The 18,575-nt window shown below is 49.4% G+C and overlaps 1 protein-coding gene across 1 annotated transcript in view; it reads right to left on the bottom strand.

Moving 5' to 3' along the window:
• The window catches only part of LOC135816352 (inverted formin-2-like), a 23,104-nt gene extending 4,529 nt beyond the window's left edge, over nt 1-18,575 (bottom strand). Inside the window, exons 1-12 of the mRNA XM_065329657.1 lie at nt 17,364-18,575; nt 8,492-8,607; nt 8,110-8,269; nt 7,017-7,050; nt 6,382-6,523; nt 4,889-5,758; nt 4,162-4,329; nt 3,630-3,691; nt 1,692-1,794; nt 1,131-1,216; nt 788-888; nt 475-545 (exon numbers count right to left, since the gene is read on the bottom strand). Of these exons, the coding sequence (XP_065185729.1) occupies nt 475-545; nt 788-888; nt 1,131-1,216; nt 1,692-1,794; nt 3,630-3,691; nt 4,162-4,329; nt 4,889-5,758; nt 6,382-6,523; nt 7,017-7,050; nt 8,110-8,269; nt 8,492-8,607; nt 17,364-17,871 (2,421 nt within the window). The 5' untranslated portion in view covers nt 17,872-18,575. The remainder of the gene's footprint in view (nt 1-474; nt 546-787; nt 889-1,130; nt 1,217-1,691; nt 1,795-3,629; nt 3,692-4,161; nt 4,330-4,888; nt 5,759-6,381; nt 6,524-7,016; nt 7,051-8,109; nt 8,270-8,491; nt 8,608-17,363) is intronic.

The following is an 18,575-nucleotide window of genomic DNA, read 5'->3' as shown; positions in this document are numbered from 1 at the left end:
TATTCCGGGAATTTCCACCCTGTGCATCTGGTGCATGTACGAAGGGCCTCTACGCAATTAGCTTAGTGGGGATGAACGTGCAAGTAATTAGTTGTGTCAATCAAGAGCACAATGCGGTGTTGTGGAGTAACAGGACGTGTTAGTTTACACAGTGGACAGTTTCTAGTGGCCACCCATGTGTGCACAGAAAACCGGTCTTTATTGACAGGTGGTCTTTCTTTGCAGGTCTAAAGTACTAGTATGTGAAGGCATGGTCTAAGTGTGTGAGATGACCGGCCACTTAGCACAGGTGCTGGGTCTCCTATTGCAGTGGTTGCTGAACACAGGGGTTTTACCTGTAGCTGAACGAGGCATTGTGTGCTAAAGAGTCCCAGTCATGGGTAAGTACATTGAATGTATGTGTCTACTTGAAGGAATGAAATGCAAGATCACAGTTTCACTCTCGTGTCTCGATTGTGCCCTTTTTCTACGTACGGAGTTGAGGAAGTTTCCCACGGTCAGAACGATGAGGAAGACTTTGCGTAGCTCTTCACACTCGCGCACGTCTACAGCACCGGACAGCAAAGCAGCAACATGAAAATCACTCACATGTCGAAAAACACACAAACTGTTTTTCACTGAATGCCATTTTCACCCCGCTGGTGATTACGGTATTGTCTCAAACCAAGCCTTGGGAAAATGAACCGCACCAGGACTGTCTACTGTAACAGCAATGGGATCGGTACCACTTCATGAAAGACGCGTGCCAAGTGTTGTGTGGCAGGTGATAGTGCGTTGCGTAACCCACCGTTGCAAGCCTGCAGAAGAGTGTTGACCGATGGCCACAGGCTCTGCAGGCCCTCAGCGACGTCCAGCTTGAGTAACATCACCTTGACCCGGAAGCGGTAGCTAAGGTACAGCGCAACAGAAAGCAAAGCGTTCACATCGAATACGTTCTTTTTACACCAGTATACCATGCAACTTCATAATAGTCACACACACAAACACTGTGATTTGCAGTGTGTCCATATTATAAATAGTCACACACACAAACACTGTGATTTGCAGTGTGTCTTCCACCTCGCTGTACTATGTGCTACACACTGTACCAATGTGCAGGCATGTCGACTTAACAAAACACTGCTTCTTACTGGTTGAGCTGGTCCAATGCCTGGTAGAACTTCTCTGGTGTACCGAGCAATGCCGGATCACCCTTGTAGCTGCGTATGAGTTCGGTCTGCGACAAACATACCCAACAACAATATATCACATCCGTTGCCAAATTTTCTGACAGTGTAGGACCCAATGAGGTACACATGTGTACAAACAGTTGAGTATTATTTAGATTCAACGAGAGGTTTCTTACCAGGGTTTCCGGTACATCTGGAAGGATCTATCGTGATTATCGGCCATACACATATCAAGCACGCACTATGGACCAAGGTGGCACACAACTAGGATAGTAATTATCTGGGACAAATTGCACCACTTCTTTCCTACCAGTACAGTGCTCGGGACAGTGAGGTTCACCTTCAGGAGTGAGCTGTTAAGACATGTGAATGGCCCTTGAGTGAACTAACGTTAAGCTCGGTGCACTACACAGCCCGGTCACTAACTATGGACAGTGGGCCGTTCAGTCGAATGCTACGCTGCGACACTGATCACGGGGACGAATTCCACTAGCTAGCATGACATCACCGCCTCTCTCCTACCTGGTCACTGTCCGGTAGCAAGACCTCTAGAGACTTCAGCTGATCGGCTTCCACTTGTGTAGTGTCCAATTTCCTGATCAGTTCAACAAATTGATCTATACTCCTGACAACCGAAACAAGAATTGGAGACAGACAAGAGTGTGTAAAGCAGACATATGAGCATCTGTCGCCAGTCTTTGCAATGGTCAGGGGGAGGGGGGAGGGGGGAGGGGGAGGGGGGTGAATACGCTGATCACACACGTGTCTTTTTAGCTCAATCCAAACTGTCACGAACATCAGTCGTGATCATTTATGTGCCCCCTTTTTTGGCACCAAGCGATTCCCTTTTGTATGCACCCAGCCATGTCTGGCTGTCCTGCAGCTAGCAGTGTGCTCTACTTGCTCTCTGTTGTATGCATGTACCCGTTTCTGGCTGCCGTGCATGTCGCGTTGTGCTCCCCTTTCTGCGCATGTATCCATTTCTGGCTGCCATGCATGTCGCGGTGTGCTCTCTTTCTGCGCATGTATCCGTTTCTGGCTGCCGTGCATGTCGCGGTGTGCTCCCCTTTCTGCGCATGTATCGGTTTCTGGCTGCTACAGCTCGCGTTGCGCTTCCCTTGCTCTCCTATGTGTACACACGTCCATTTCTGGCTGTACCCGCATGCCTATTTCTGCCTTCGCGCTGACCCCTGAGGAATCGCTTGAGCCTAGTATGGATCCAGTGATCCGAATGTAGCGTCGTTCCCAGCAAGAACTTGCCGACTTTATATTTTGTTGCTCTACAAGCAGCTTTTCGCTAGTCTTCTTCATGTCTCTTCTTAGAGTAGAGACCAGTTTTTTCCTGCTGTAATCAGTAGCTCAGAGCTACATCAATAGCAATAATAAAACCTTATAAAAGACAAAAAAAACTCTTGTCGATGCGATGACAACGACGACACAAACTGCCAGGTACTAGAGTAGTATGTTCCGCTAACCCAAGGTGTACTGTGATTGTTATATGCACATGCATACGGATGTACTTATTTTCTGGAGGCAATGGCTATCATATTAGCAAGTTACTATGTATCCGTATCCAATTCCTGCTTCCTCTGTAATTAAACATTGGTACGCCGTGAATGATGACTGCACTGAGAACGTGACGTGTGGCTAGTTTACAGAGGAAGTGCAAGAACTGGAGGGCCTCACACCAGTGGCTTAACACACGACCACATGCAGACACACGATAGGATTTGCATCAAGCAGTGTAGGCAACATCAACGTCTTAGTCGAGAAAATTGCCATTTCAGTCAAGACGGCGATCATTCTGCCAAATGTTCATGTAAATTGCTGTACAGTCAACCTTGTGAATAACGACCTAGGGAATAACGACCTAGGGAATAACGACCTGGGGAATAACGACCTGGGGAATAACGACCTGGGGAATAACGACCTGGGGAATAACGACCTGGGAAATAACGACCTGGGAAATAACGACCTGGGGAATAACGACCTGGGGAATAACGACCTGGGGAATAACGACCTGGGGAATAACGACCTGGGGAATAACGACCTGGGGAATAACGACCTGGGGAATAACGACCTGGGGAATAACGACCTGGGGAATAACGACCTGGGGAATAACGACCTGGGGAATAACGACCTGGGGAATAACGACCTGGGGAATAACGACCTGGGGAATAACGACCTGGGGAATAACGACCTGGGGAATAACGACCTGGGGAATAACGACCTGGGGAATAACGACCTGGGGAATAACGACCTGGGGAATAACGACCTGGGGAATAACGACAACTCGCATAGTGACACAATCTTCAGACCTAGTGACCATTTGACTGCACATTTTCAACCTCACAAATAGCAACAACTCGTGAACAACGAGACTTTTCTCATGCACTATTGAGGGTCAGTATCTGCCAGGCTGACTGTACATGTACTACAAAGCCGTGTAAAGAAACTCACAGCTTGAACTGCTTGAGGAAGATGGAGACATTGAGATGGACTTTCCCATCCAGTAGTGTGACCTAATGTATGAGGAGCACAGGTAAACACCATGACGTGACAGGTTACTTACACGTTCACCATGTTCAAGGACACTGTGAGAAATTCAATTGTGATTGTATATACAACTCCATCCCGGCAGCAGATGGAGGAAACTGAGTGAACCTGAATACCCCTCAACTTGTGACAAGTCACAGGCACAAACAAACTTAACCTCATTTCAGCAGAGTACATTATGTCAGCCTTTATCAAACAGGCATACTCTCCCATATCCGGTCCCACACCCATTTTTGAAAGATATCAATGCCTGCTAGGAGTAGCTGCAGGCCAGACTTCTCCAGGGGTTGTTGACCTGCTATAACATTTAGGTATACTGGGCAAAAATGTTGCACACACGTTTGTCCTGGCTTTGCTTAGCTTCTTTGTCGTGGAAAGCGTTTTCACAAATAGTCCCACTGAGTAGCCGCTGGGCAGTGTTTATTGTCACCCTTACCACACTCGATTCCTTCTTCTTGTCCGTTTTCTCCTCTTTCTTGTCCTCCTTCTTCTTCCTTTCCACCACCTTTTGGCTGAAGAGCTCTTCGATGCGCGGAAGAGAGCTGTCGATCTCCATCGTATCCGACGCAATGATGTTCTTCCACAGGGCCTCACTGGGCATCACCTTCAAGTACAGATGTGGACAACACCAGCAGAAGAGTGGAAAGGGAGACAGACAAGAACAGTGGACATAAATGGAGGAGCCTATTTTGGTACACTCCAGTCGGAGTTTCACAAGGCTTCTTGTTAACCTAAGCAACTGTACATAGAGCATCTCCGGAACAATTGGTGACCATGAACGCGGTAAGGAGCCGTGGAGTGAAACACACAGGCCCAGTGTTCTAGCCAAATGGGGGGGGGGGGGGGGCAATACAGAACCGTGGCCTGAGTCAGCGAGGATGATTTCTTCACGTCTTCTTGCAGGCAATTGATGGCTTTGTCATTTCTGCCACCTGCTGAAGTAGTTCATGCTTTCACATTCGTTGAGCAGACGGTGGAAGGTAATATTAAAGATGATCGTGTTTCTGATCTTTTGACTCAGTGACTTGACACTGAACCCTGTCATCCCAGCTTTTGTTTGGAATTGCCAAGGAAAGGATGGGCAACATACTCCCCCCCCCCCCCATAGATATGCTACAGCCCCCCCCCCCCCATTCTTGTGTAAACCAGTGTCACAAACTCACCTTCTTTTCATGGAGCTTTCCCCAGTTGAGTTTCTTCATCTTCTTGCTGGGCCTCACCCTAGTCCCGGGCAGACTCATCTGCTGCGTAGCTGGTGCTCCACATCCTCCAAAGAAACCGGGCATTCCACCTTGCGGAGGGGGAGGTCCCATTCCGGGCATAGGAGGAGGGGGTGGTCCGCCCGATCCGGGCATTGGTGGAGGGGGAGGAGGTCCACCCATTCCGGGCATAGGAGGAGGGGGAGGAGGTCCACCCATTCCGGGCATTGGAGGAGGGGGAGGAGGCCCACCCATTCCGGGCATAGGAGGAGGGGGAGGGGGTCCACCCATTCCTGGCAGCGGGGGAGGGGGAGGAGGTCCGCCCATTCCGGGCATTGGAGGAGGGGGAGGAGGTCCACCCATTCCGGGCAGTGGGGGAGGGGGCGGTGGTCCACCCATTCCGGGAAGTGGGGGAGGAGGGGGAGGTCCACCCATTCCGGGCAGCGGAGGAGGGGGTGGTGGAGCGGGTGCGCCTGGTAGAGGCGGTGCTGGCGGAGGCGGTGTCGACTTTGTCAGCGATGTTTCATTTCCGTTCACTACTGATGCTTTGCTGTCCTTCTGGTACGACTGATTAGCATTCTTATCCGAAAGTGAGTTATCATGTCCATTACACAGTCGATTGGTGGGGTGTTTGTCAGGCTGCATTATCTGCTCGCTCGTCTTGACGATGTCCTCCACATCGCGACTCGTCTCCAGCACCACGGCCCTGATAAGGACCTGCTCGGCTAGTTGCCACTGCTCCTTAGCTCTGCTCAGGTTGTCTTCGCTGTTGTTGATCATGGTCAGGTGGTGCAGGATGTGTCGCAGCGCTGGCTCACAGTGGGCCTTCTCCGCCTGCAGAACAACACACACAGAACACACACAGAACAACACACACAGAACAACACACACAGAACAACACACACAGAACAACACACACAGAACAACACACACAGAACAACACACACACAGAACAACACACACACAGAACAACACACACATAACTTTTACAGAACACCACAGGAATCTCTCCACCGCATTCAGCAGCACGCACAACAGCCTTCACCTTGAAAGCCTTGGAGACAGTGCAGTACACACGGGGCCGGGGGGGGGGGGGGGTCAATGTGGAACACAGCACCTACTAATGGCATGGCAGCACATCACTTTGTAAACCAGCCTTGGCTCATGTGCACAATATTTGGACGACAGGAAAGTCGGAGAACGTACCATTGCAGTATTTCAGCCTGACCTTCTGTCAAAATGACGTTGCCACAGTTGTAATTTTCGAGCTTGCTCACAACCCTACACGTCCTTGTCTGCTTCATGCAGTACAGAAGACATGTTTCACAAGATACTACGGTAAAGCCTGATCCAACAAGCTACATCGTACTCTAGGACATTCTGTTACCGCAGCTTTGCATACATGGTGTGTGGCAGCACATGCTTGAACTAGGTAGGCAATACAGTACTGGACTTACACTGCGGCAAATATCGGTGAAGAGATTGGTCAGCTCTTTCTGCTCGTCGACGCTGTCAACGGGCAACCCATCCAGCTCATCCTCGGCCACCAGGAGGTCGAACACCTCCAGCTGAATGAGCACGTCTTCGTTCTCCGTGGCCCTGGGGAGCACACATAGTGAGGAATATCTTAGGAGTGTGACCTACACTCTATCGATCGCCGAAGAACTGGGGGGGGGGGGGGGGGGGCAGCCTCCTAGCCTAGACCATTCCTATTTTCATGTACTGCACTCTATGCACAATTGGGTCACCGTGTATACATTGGTATGCTATGGGTAAACTCTAGCCTGTTCGTTCTTCGGCGCCCATCGGTACTGTACACGCTGTCGCACACGAAAGATGCATGTCATTTTTGAACAATTTCCATAAAAATACTGGCATGGACTTGCTGCCCATTTTGCCAGAGGATCAGCTGAACCACACATTCAAAAATAATAGCACCCTGCAAGCAGTTGAGTTATTGAAAGTGCAGTTGACATAAACAGTCCGATCCCAAGAGTGCTAATTTGCGGCACAATTATGCTTATCTGCTGCAGCTATTGGTGCACTGTGGTACCATAATGCACATATTTCGCCATCCATGGCCACCACTCACCGCAGTAGTCTCAGGATCGAGACGAAGCCAGATGCTGTGCGGAGAAGAAGAACAGCAGACACAGGTACACACGTATGAGCACACACGCACATGCATTCCCTGGGTTGAATGTTTTGTACAGTCAGACCTCGCTTATCCGGCCCTCTTTTATCCGGATCCCTCACCATCCGGAAGAAAATCGTTGGTCACCGATTTACAGCATATGCCATGCATACATACAGTGTGTGTGTTCGATTATCCGGTTCCCTCGCCTATCCGGATATTTTTGTGGAAAACGCTTGTGTGCGGTTATGCGAGGTCTGACTGTACCAATAAACTGATGGATCAGTTATGACGCAATCATTTCTATTGTATTGTATTGTATTGTATCTAGGGTGGCAATCAGAACAGGCAAATTGCCTAATGACAATGGCATCACTTCCGTTTTCTAACCTATTAACAATGCTCTTTTCCTAATTTCAACCAGGCCCGAAAAGGGTTTATACTAGTCATTCAATGAATGATCGATCGGATAAAATCTAGGTCGAGGTTCGAAAATTCGAATATCCGTGGGCGGGCGATGTCCGTGCGCTGCACACCGCGCGCGCGGCTCTAGATCTGTCGACTTGAATGCATACACTGTGTACTGTGTTGCAGACAACGACTTGAATGCATAAACGGTGTACTTTGTTGCAGACAACGACTAGACTACGCGCGGAAGACCATGGTAGACTCTACTCAGACTCTCCTCAGACTCTACTCAGACTCTACTCAGACTCTACTCAGACTCTACTCAGACTCTACTCAGACTCTACTCAGACTCTACTCAGACTCTACTCAGACTCTAGTCGAAGCGCTTGTGTTGTGTGTTTGGTACATGTACACTGTCGCATTCGAATAGTAGAATAATCGTTCGTTCGCTTGAGTGGTATTCGCTAGATTATTTCTTCATAAAATTCATGGTTCGTTACATCACTAGTTATTAAGCATCATCAGGAGAAAATCTACATTTAAAGGGCATCAAACCTAGAAATCTGTTCTTTCAGCACTGAATGAGCCAACCAAGGCACGTCATATTGAACTCCCTGTACATACTTCGAACAGCACCACTCACCTTGCAGCTCTGCATGGATAGCAACTCGTTTTTGCAGATCACGCTCCGCTTTCAGCAAGCAGTTGAGCAGCGCCAGCAAACTGCTCTGATAAGCCGGCAGCTCCTCCGTGCGAAACTGATCGATGATGAAGGCAAAGCGCTTTGACAAGCCACGTGAGGACTGCAAAACAGAGGAAGACCACCATCAGAGTGGTATCAGAGCAGACCGCCAGCAGATGCGGCCCAGGTCGAGAAATGGGCAAGTGTACAGGTTGGGGAAGAGGGCGAATGCCAAGGTTGGGATAGTATACTTCAAGCGTGTGGTCTTAGCAGAGGGCAAATGCCTAGGTCTGGAAGAGGGCGAATGCCTCGGTCCGGAAGAGGAAAAGTGCCCAGGTCTTACCGAGTACTGGGCGAGAACATCAAGAACAAGACAATAGCCGGCTGTGTCGTAGAGGGAGAGGCAGCTCAGCAAGTCAACCACTTGGATCTTAGCCATGACGTTTGTGCTGCCCAGAGCTGCAGTGGCACGCACATGCAAGCAAGGAAAGCATAGCATGCAACGCTGTCAGCTGTAATCCATACTTGAAACTGTCATGATTTACATAATCTCAGTAAAAGCCGCATTTCCACAGGCCCTGGCACTCACTCAACGAATCCCGATTTAAAAGAATTCTTGGTTGCGAGTCCAACCGAGTAGCCTACCTACATGGGCAGTGTGGTCTGACCGAAGTGAGGTGTTCTTAACCTGGACTAAAAGTTGTCATGGAAAAACAGGCCAGTGGTCTTTCCAAAGTACCAGTTACGCCTGTACAACAACATCATGACCAGATAGAATAGGCGTGATTCTCGCCCGGATAGCTACATTGTAAATACATGTATAACTTATTTTGACCTCTTTCACTGTGTCACCAGCGATGCTCAGAGTGCCCAGCCTATTAACTACCACTGAACACAATGTAGTCGAATGAAGCTGTGACCCCCAAGAACATTTTCAAATCGCCTCAAAGAGTCGAGCGGTCAGAGTGGCCAGAGACCTCTAGCTGCACAGCACCGCTTTGCACGAAGGCAGTTTACTGTGTTATACACGTCTGCTCTCTGATGTGTATGATAGTATAGTCACTGTGGCCAAAGAGATCCAGCCCATGAGCCGAAAGCAGCACAAAGAGATCCAGCCCATGAGCCGAAAGCAGCACAAAGAGATCCAGCCCATGAGCCGAAAGCAGCACAAAGAGATCCAGCCCATGAGCCGAAAGCAGAACAAAGAGATCCAACCCATGAGCCGGAAGCAGCACAAAGAGATCCAGCCCATGAGCCGAAAGCAGCACAAAGAGATCCAGCCCATGAGCCGAAAGCAGCACAAAGAGATCCAGCCCATGAGCCGGAAGCAGCACAAAGAGATCCAGCCCATGAGCCGAAAGCAGCACAAAGAGATCCAGCCCATGAGCCGAAAGCAGCACAAAGGTTCACACGGGGCCCCTGCGGCCCTTGATTGGGCTTTCGGACCGTGCATGATGCAATTGGAATAGAAGCGCAGTGCTGCTTTCTACTTGTGGGTCCGATTTCCTTGTTGGATTTCTTTGGCCACGACTGAAGTTACTCATCCAATGTACAGTAGAACCTTCTTGTGCAGGCGGGCGCCTCCAGACTGACTAGTGTGCCTCCAGACTGACTAGTGTGTCTCTGGACTGACTAGTGTGTCTCCGGACTGACTAGTGTGTCTCCAGACTGACTAGTGTGTCTCCAGACTGACTAGTGTGTCTCTGGACTGACTAGTGTGTCTCTGGACTGACTAGTGTGTCTCCGGACTGACTAGTGTGTCTCTGGACTGACTAGTGTGCCTCCAGACTGACTAGTGTGTCTCCAGACTGACTAGTGTGTCTCCGGACTGACTAGTGCGCCTCCAGACTGACTAGTGTGCCTCCAGACTGACTAGTGTGTCTCTGGACTGACTAGTGTGTCTCCGGACTGACTAGTGTGTCTCCAGACTGACTAGTGTGTCTCCAGACTGACTAGTGTGTCTCTGGACTGACTAGTGTGTCTCCGGACTGACTAGTGTGTCTCTGGACTGACTAGTGTGCCTCCAGACTGACTAGTGTGTCTCTGGACTGACTAGTGTGTCTCCAGACTGACTAGTGTGTCTCCGGACTGACTAGTGTGTCTCCGGACTGACTAGTGTGTCTCCAGACTGACTAGTGTGTCTCCAGACTGACTAGTGTGCCTCCAGACTGACTCTAGTGTGCCTCCGGACTGACTAGTGTGTCTCCGGACTGAAGTGTGTCTCCGGACTGACTAGTGTGTCTCCGGACTGACTAGTGTGTCTCCGGACTGACTAGTGTGTCTCCAGACTGACTAGTGTGTCTCCGGACTGACTAGTGTGTCTCCGGACTGAAGTGTGTCTCCGGACTGACTAGTGTGTCTCCGGACTGAAGTGTGTCTCCGGACTGAGGGTGCCTAGGCTGAATGGTGCCCGTATCTTAGTATCTTCCATGACTGGGAAATACACTTCAACCATATTGGATATGACATGTTCAGTTCAGTTGGACGCACTTTCCCCAGACTAACACCATTCGCAAGCACACACCGTAAAGAGCCCAGGGATATGATCTCCTATGCGGTGAAATACTTCGTGGCCGACCGCCAAAATTGGACTGCTGGGTTTGAACGAGGGAGGTACCCACCCGGCAACCCGGCGTACACACACACACACACACACACACACACACACACACACACACACACACACACACACAATGTACACTATACACAGACAACCGTACTACATGCAACCTGCAGGTATGCCCCCCCCCCCCCCCATGGCCATAGCTAGGTATGCCCCCCAAGGCCATAGCTAGGTATGACACGTCATATTTGTTTCAATTACTTCGAAGTATTCAGAGATTGAGTTGGATGAAGATATCACTGCATTGGGGCTTCGGTCCCACAGTGTAGTGTACATGTAGCCTTAGGCTGCCCGAGGAGAGACCAAGACACCAGGACCTCAACTACTCTTCAGGCTCTGGTCCTTTTGTGGATGGTTTCTAAGACTAACACATGGGCTGGATAAGATATTACAGAGGGAAACGGCCAACTGTTGAACCAGTCGCATACGCTGAAAAGTCACCAATATGTCCTGCGACCAGTCGGCTGTCACACTGTGCATGGCTGTTTCCTATTGAGTTTACTGGCCGCCAAATGATGATGACAGAACAGGCAGCACCGTGACTGGTGACACTTCACAACAGAGAATGTTTACTGCAAGGGCAGGGCCTAAGCCAGAGTTTCCACAGTCAGTCAAGGGCATTGTACTGAATTCCAGCCTTCTTCTCAGACTAGTGGTTAATTTAAAACAAGGGAGGGACACAACATAAATGACATGATGCTTTGCTTCTCTCAACACGGTGTGGGCCACTTTTACACCTCGTTAATTAACTCATGACCAGGACAGGTGCAGCAAACTGTTCTTGTTGAAAAGTGATGCCACCTTCTTGGAAGCCCAAATGGCCCAGAAGCCGGGGGGGGGGGGGGGGCAGAACCCCATGGATAGGTGTCCTAGCTTATGCCAGGTAACTACTGTACCCAGAATAGACAACATAACCCTGCTCCCAGTAGCCTGATCACGAAGAGCACACGGTGTGCCGTCGATGCTGCAGAAAAAAACTCGGCATAGCAGCTCAGTATGGCCACCCCTTTGGATCCTTGCTCTCCTGCACAACATTCACACTCAAATGTACATGTTTGACTTTGTGACTGGTGGGGGAGGGAACCGGATAATCGAATGCACACACTCTATCACTATGTATGGATGACATGTGCTGTAAATTGGCAACCAACGATTTTCTTCCTGATGGCAAAGGATCCAGATAACAGAGAACCAGAGAACCGGTCTGATTGTACTACTACTGAGCTGCCTGCCCACATGTGCACAAGTAACACATCTACCAGTTCAAACTAGTTACAACACATGTGCACAAGTAACACATCTACCAGTTCAAAGTAGTTACAACACCTAGCCCCAACACTAATGTCAGTAATACAAACTGTTATAGACTTATAGTGCTATACCGTATTATCTCTAATATAAGCACAGTCTCCAATAATAGCACGTCTCCAATAATAGAACACCTTGGGGCGGCATTCAAAAAATAAAGTGCTCAGTCTCCATTATAAGCACACTGTGTAAATTCATTATCTGTACCGGGGGAAAAAAACCCTGAAATGTGTGTGTCATACATGAATTTGGCATGGCAACATGCCTCTGAAATGAGGTTGAAATAATAATGGAACAGTCTCCAATAAAGGAACGTCTCCATTAATAGCACGGGGCGGAGGTACATTGAAAAAATAAAGGACCGTGCTTATATTAGAGATAATACGGTATGCTAGGAATAGCCTAGGAGTAGGAGCAAGATGAGGTGTGCCACCTGTCCATGTAACAGGCTTCTCACGGCTGGTTTTTTTCGCGAAATTTGGACATTTAACAAGATGGCAGCCAAAAGTCTCGATTGGGCTGGATCGGCAAGGAAATTTGAATTTTCAAATTCTCAGCAGCTGATTTCGCTGTGGTTTTCGCTCGATTTAGAAAGCTACCAGGCCAGGTTTACCCGGAAAACAGGTATTCCGTGTTCCTCTTGAAACTAGCTTTCCGCTGGTACCTCACATGGCCTACTTCCTCGCAGGAACAGTTTGTTCCGCGTTCATGCACAAGTCAAGCCTTCTTTCTCGCTCGTTCCTTGATTCATCGTTGACATGCCTGCCTCAAGAAGCCCTTTCAGAAGTTTTCCCAGTCTAGCTTTCAGTTTTCCCAGGTAGAGGACTATCTTCTGGCTATCTTCACCAAGTTTTATCACGTCCCGTGCACAAACTTCAGGTCCCGTGCGTGCGATGCTGAGCTACCTTTTCATGCGATTTAGGGGACATGGCATGGCGCTGGAGTCGCTGTTGAGTCCAGGAGGCCGAGGCCTGGTGGAAACTGCCCAGTAGACATGTGGGGTATTGCTGAAAAAGGCAGCAAGCACACAGATAGCCCCGAAATTGTGATGTAGATCCAATTGTGCGTTTGTTCGAGCGCGTATCGGCAAATTTGAAAGTTGCACCCGTGATCCCGACGAGGAGAAGCTGAAAATCGGTGCGTGCGTCAATATCCAGACTACCAGGGATAGCTTGGAGAGGTTCGAAAAGGTCAGGATGCTGGTTGACCATGGGAGGAGTTCCTTTTACCTTCCTTCCCTCTCAAATTGTCTGGATATTGAGTATCTCGCTCGAGCGCTTTCAAATAATAAATTCTGGTTTGACTTGCGAAATCGTGGAACCACACGGAGAGTGACATGGGTTTCATCCCAAACCGCAAACTCCCATCGTATTCATGAGGTTTGTACCGCATTACGCAAATCGCACTGAACGACTCCATATTGTTAGATGTCCGTGCGCGAACAGCCGTGTTCTGTAAGAGATGGAATGCTGGTTGGAATTGGGAATGCATGTATGATTCAGTGACAAGTCCACTGTGACGCACGGGCACGGCCCACTGATCATGCATACCTGTGCTGCCTAGTACTGAGCCCCTGTATATTACTAAACCCACTAGTTTGTTACCAGAAACTATCTGAACAGATAAAGGGTATGCTCACCACACAATTGCATTGCATTGCAGTGACCTATCAAAACTAGACTTGGATCCAGGGTATATACTGTAACTACAATAATTATCATGCTCCTGTCGGATTTCTCTCCATAGCTACCTCAATGCCAGCATCACCGTATGGCCAATACGACCCCATGACCAACACCACCCCAACATGGCAACACCACCGTGTGGCTAACACCTAATACCTCCGCATGCCAGCACCACCGTCCACCGCATGACTAACACCAGCGCATGACTAACACCACCGCATGGCCAACACCAGCATATTATTATGGACAACACATCCGGATGGCCAACACCATGGTGTGACCAATACTGGTGTACATATCGCGTAGCCATAAGTACGAAACTGATCAAACAAGAGTACGAATATTGGCAGAGCAAGGAACTAACTACAGTACATGCGCGTGTACTTGTTTACCGTGCACATCCATACATTGTGGACCCTGCAGTGCGACATCGTGCGATGCGGCTTGGGAAATCTAGGCGGAGTGATGCTCGTAATTGCCGCCTCTGCACCATATTTACAGTCCCTGGTAAACTAGTTACGTCTTTCAATTGAGAGCAGGTGTGCGAACTGTTCCTAGTTTGCAAGTGTATCATACACAGTCTGACATCACAGGAAATCACAAGTGGCGTAATCTAAGCCAGATGCTGCTGATGACTTTCCCTGGAGAACAAATATTCACACTGGAGTTGTTGCTGGATGCTGCATCACTAGGGCCACAGCCATTTCGAGGCGCTAGTAAACTTGCCGTTGTGACCTTTGCTAAGATCGCAAACATACACCAGCGCCAAGCTGCAAATAGTCTTCGTTGCCAAATTCAATCAGGACTCAAACACGAGCAATATCATCGCAGCCCATCTCCTTCAAAGAAGTACTTGTATAAGTATATTTCACAAGCATATACAGCCCTATTTTTCGCTGTGTACTTAAAGGGGAAGTTAAGGCAAAAATTAAAATTTCACCAGTTGTAGTCTTCGGGGTGCTGAGTCGAATGGTCGTGGTCCGAGGAAGCTGAGACGCTCCCTTCCTACTTGAATCCCAATCGAACTCGCGCACTTCCACCGAAACTGGGTGACTGCGCCCTACTAGATGGGGATTTGTATGCAAAATGTCACTAAAAGCGCCATTTCGTTCTTATTAAAGCACGGATGACTGCGATTGGCCCATATGTTGTAGTCTTTTGGACGCTGGGTCGACTGGTTTTGGTCCGAAAAGGCTGCGATGCAGCGTTCCTCCTTTATTCCCAATCGAACATGGTTGAACAAGCGGTCACGTGCTCCTGGGTGCCCAAATCACCTGGTCACCGCGCCAGCAGGCGACACCTTTCACACCAAGGGTCAACTCGAGTTCAACTCAAGTGATAGGACTGCACCCAAAAAAGGTCAAACAGGCTAGTAAGTTGTACCCTGCAGGCACGGTGACCAGGTGACTGGTGTACGCAGGAGCACGTGACCGCTTCTTCAACCATGTTCGATTGGGAATAAAGGAGGAACGCTGCATCGCAGCCTTTTCGGACCAAAACCAGTCGACTCAGCGTCCAAAAGACTACAACACATGGGCCAATGGCGGTCATCCGTGCTTTTATAAGAACGAAATGGCGCTTTTAGTGACATTTTGCATACAAATCCCCATCTAGTAGGGCGCAGTCACCCAGTTTCGGTGGAAGTGCGCGAGTTCGACTGGGATTCAAGTAGGAAGGGGGCGTCTCAGCTTTCTCGGACCAAGACCATTCGACTCAGCACCCCGAAGACTACAACTGGTGAAATTTTAATTTTTGCCTTAACTTAACTTCCCCTTTAACCTCTTTAGCACGACGCTACCTGAGCGCGCCACACGACAACACCTGTAAAAGTCGCATTTTCCCATGAAAGTACTAGCTGCTCAAGGATCGATAACTTTACCTTCCCTTGGACGAATTCCACGATCTTGAGCTTCCTGGAAAGGTCTTGAGACGAGTGACAAACTGGTGTCAAACCTAGCTCGGAGCGAAACCAAAACCCCGTGCTACAGTCTGGCAAACTTCATCCACGCGCTCGACAGACTTGAGCACGGCCAAGACTAACAAAACTCAAATATTCAGCTGCCATTTCGGTCTCCTTGCTCGTATCGAGCTCAAATTTTTTGTGAGGACTCACGGGATCCACTACCATCATTTGAATCTTGTTTCCATGGCAGCAGGTAGCGCACAAATGATCCATGATGGAAAATACGCGTTCTGCAGACTGCGCAAAAAAATCGAGTTGAAATTTGCCGTGTCGAGTCGCATATCTCCACAACCGGTAGTCGCATCGCTTCGGCGATTGTTTCTATCGCCAGCTGAGAGTTTTCTCTTGCAGATACATGTTTCGATTGTGAGAATCGACCAAGTATTGAGTGAGTTACGATAGTTTGAACAAGTCACTATGGACTCAACACGGACCCCACGACTATGAGATGCAGGTTCACTGTACAGTGTACAGCGCGCGTCGTACTAGTACGACGGCCGTGGGGCATGCAACTCATGTGCGTCGTACTAGTACGACGCTCGCGCTAAAGGGGTTAAAGGTAAATGAAAGAACACCCCTCCTCTTGAGCTGAAATGGCCTGTGCAGGTGCATACAAATCGATTGAAATGATGTACAGCGAAACCTGTCCATGGCGACCGCCAAAGGAACCTTACTTTTTGCTAACTTAGAAGCAGAATGCGCGGAATTAAAGGGGAAGTTAAGGCAAAAATTAAAATTTCACCAGTTGTAGTCTTCGGGGTGCTGAGTCGAATGGTCGTGGTCCGAGGAAGCTGAGACGCTCCCTTCCTACTTGAATCCCAATCGAACTCGCGCACTTCCACCGAAACTGGGTGACTGCGCCCTACTAGATGGGGATTTGTATGCAAAATGTCACTAAAAGCGCCATTTCGTTCTTATAAAAGCACGGATGACCGCGATTGGCCCATGTGTTGTAGTCTTTTGGACGCTGAGTCGACTGGTTTTGGTCCGAAAAGGCTGCGATGCGGCGTTCCTCCTTTATTCCCAATCGAACATGGTTGAAGAAGCGGTCACGTGCTCCTGCGTACACCAGTCACCTGGTCACCGTGCCTGCAGGGTACAACTTACTAGCCTGTTTGACCTTTTTTGGGTGCAGTCCTGTCACTCGAGTTGAACCCGAGTTGAACCTTGGTGTGAAAGTTGTCACCTGCTGGCGTGGTGACCAGGTGATTTGGGCACCCAGGACCACGTGACCGCTTCTTCAACCATGTTCGATTGGGAATAAAGGAGGAACGCTGCATCGCAGCCTTTTCGGACCAAAACCAGTCGACTCAGCGTCCCAAAGACTACAACATATGGGCCAATCGCGGTCATCCGTGCTTTTATAAGAACGAAATGGCGCTTTTAGTGACATTTTGCATACAAATCCCCATCTAGTAGGGCGCAGTCACCCAGTTTCGGTGGAAGTGCGCGAGTTCGATTGGGATTCAAGTAGGAAGGGAGCGTCTCAGCTTCCTCGGACCACGACCATTCGACTCAGCACCCCGAAGACTACAACTGGTGAAATTTTAATTTTTGCCTTAACTTCCCCTTTAAAAAAAAATGGAAACAAAGATAATCAGTTACATAATCTGCTTGTAACAGTATCCGTTCTTACCTATTGCCAAGGACTTGACCTGCTCCTTGCCAGTGTCGATCAGGTAGTCCAGACCTTCGCGGCTGTTCGTCACGTCCTTGATGCACATCACGCACTGCAGCAGACCCACCGCCGTCACCATACAGCCAGGCTCGGACTCTCGCCGCTCCGGTGCGCTCTTGTTGCTACCAGTACCACCACCACCAGAAGGACTCGTTGTCCGGCCGGTCTCTGGATTTCCTCCACTGCCCGGCCCACCGCTCAGTACGCTCAGGTAGGAGAAGAGTTTCTCCAAGCCACCGCTTTCCAGAAAGCCTTTCATCCAGACCTTATCGCACTGCTTCAACGCCAGATGTAAGCGACCCAGGCTAGAGTCGGGCTTTTCATGCAGCACGGCCACAATTTCCGTGGGCCTCGACTTCACAATGTTGTCCACCGATCGTTTGCCCAGGCCGCTGGCTCCCTGGATGACCGCGTCGTGCACCATCATTTTCACCGGTACCGACTTGCGACGCCAGACATCTGCCATCGTGATTCGGAAGGCAAGCTCTTCTCACTAGCAATGGTTTCCGGAAATTTGAGGGTGATATGGACAACTCGAACGTAGAAGACGTAGAAATAATCAATAATTATCTACACCGGACAACACAGGTCAGAACAAACCTCGATGCCTCGCCTAGAGAAATATTGAATCCACGCTCAGCATATACACGGGACAGTCGTCCGCCTGGGCTGTAGTGGCCTGTGCTGCAACGTTAGGCGGTGTTACTAGCGGTGGTGGTGGTGGTTGAGAAAACACCATACAGCCACACAAACACACGACACATCACGCGAAATGTAACACACCCAGAGAAAACATTACACGCTTTGGCAGCAATACTGAATACCGCGACAACAATGCGAGGGCAGTTCAAAGCTTCGCTAACGAACTATTGAAGGTGACCACACTCAGGACTGGGTCACAGTTCCACACCGGGGCAAAGAGAAAGATACACACCAATTCTTCCTGTACCGCAGTCGTCGACCTACACAGAGGACCTCTTCCTGCCAACTGACGAGGTCTTGCGGGCGGGGGCTGCTTTTTCAACACGGACAGACCCCGGTGATGATGAGAATGTAGCGAAGAAGGTGCAAAGAAGGTGCGAAGAACACTCGTCCGCAACGTAGATCTACGTCCGCATGCGCGCATCAGCCACTGCATACACTGCAGCTACACTCACCACACAGTCAGCG

Source organism: Sycon ciliatum, chromosome 1 (genome assembly GCF_964019385.1).
Source record: "Sycon ciliatum chromosome 1, ocSycCili1.1, whole genome shotgun sequence".
NCBI classification, from domain to species: Eukaryota; Metazoa; Porifera; class Calcarea; order Leucosolenida; family Sycettidae; genus Sycon; species Sycon ciliatum.
This window is presented reverse-complemented; position numbering and strand designations above follow the sequence as displayed.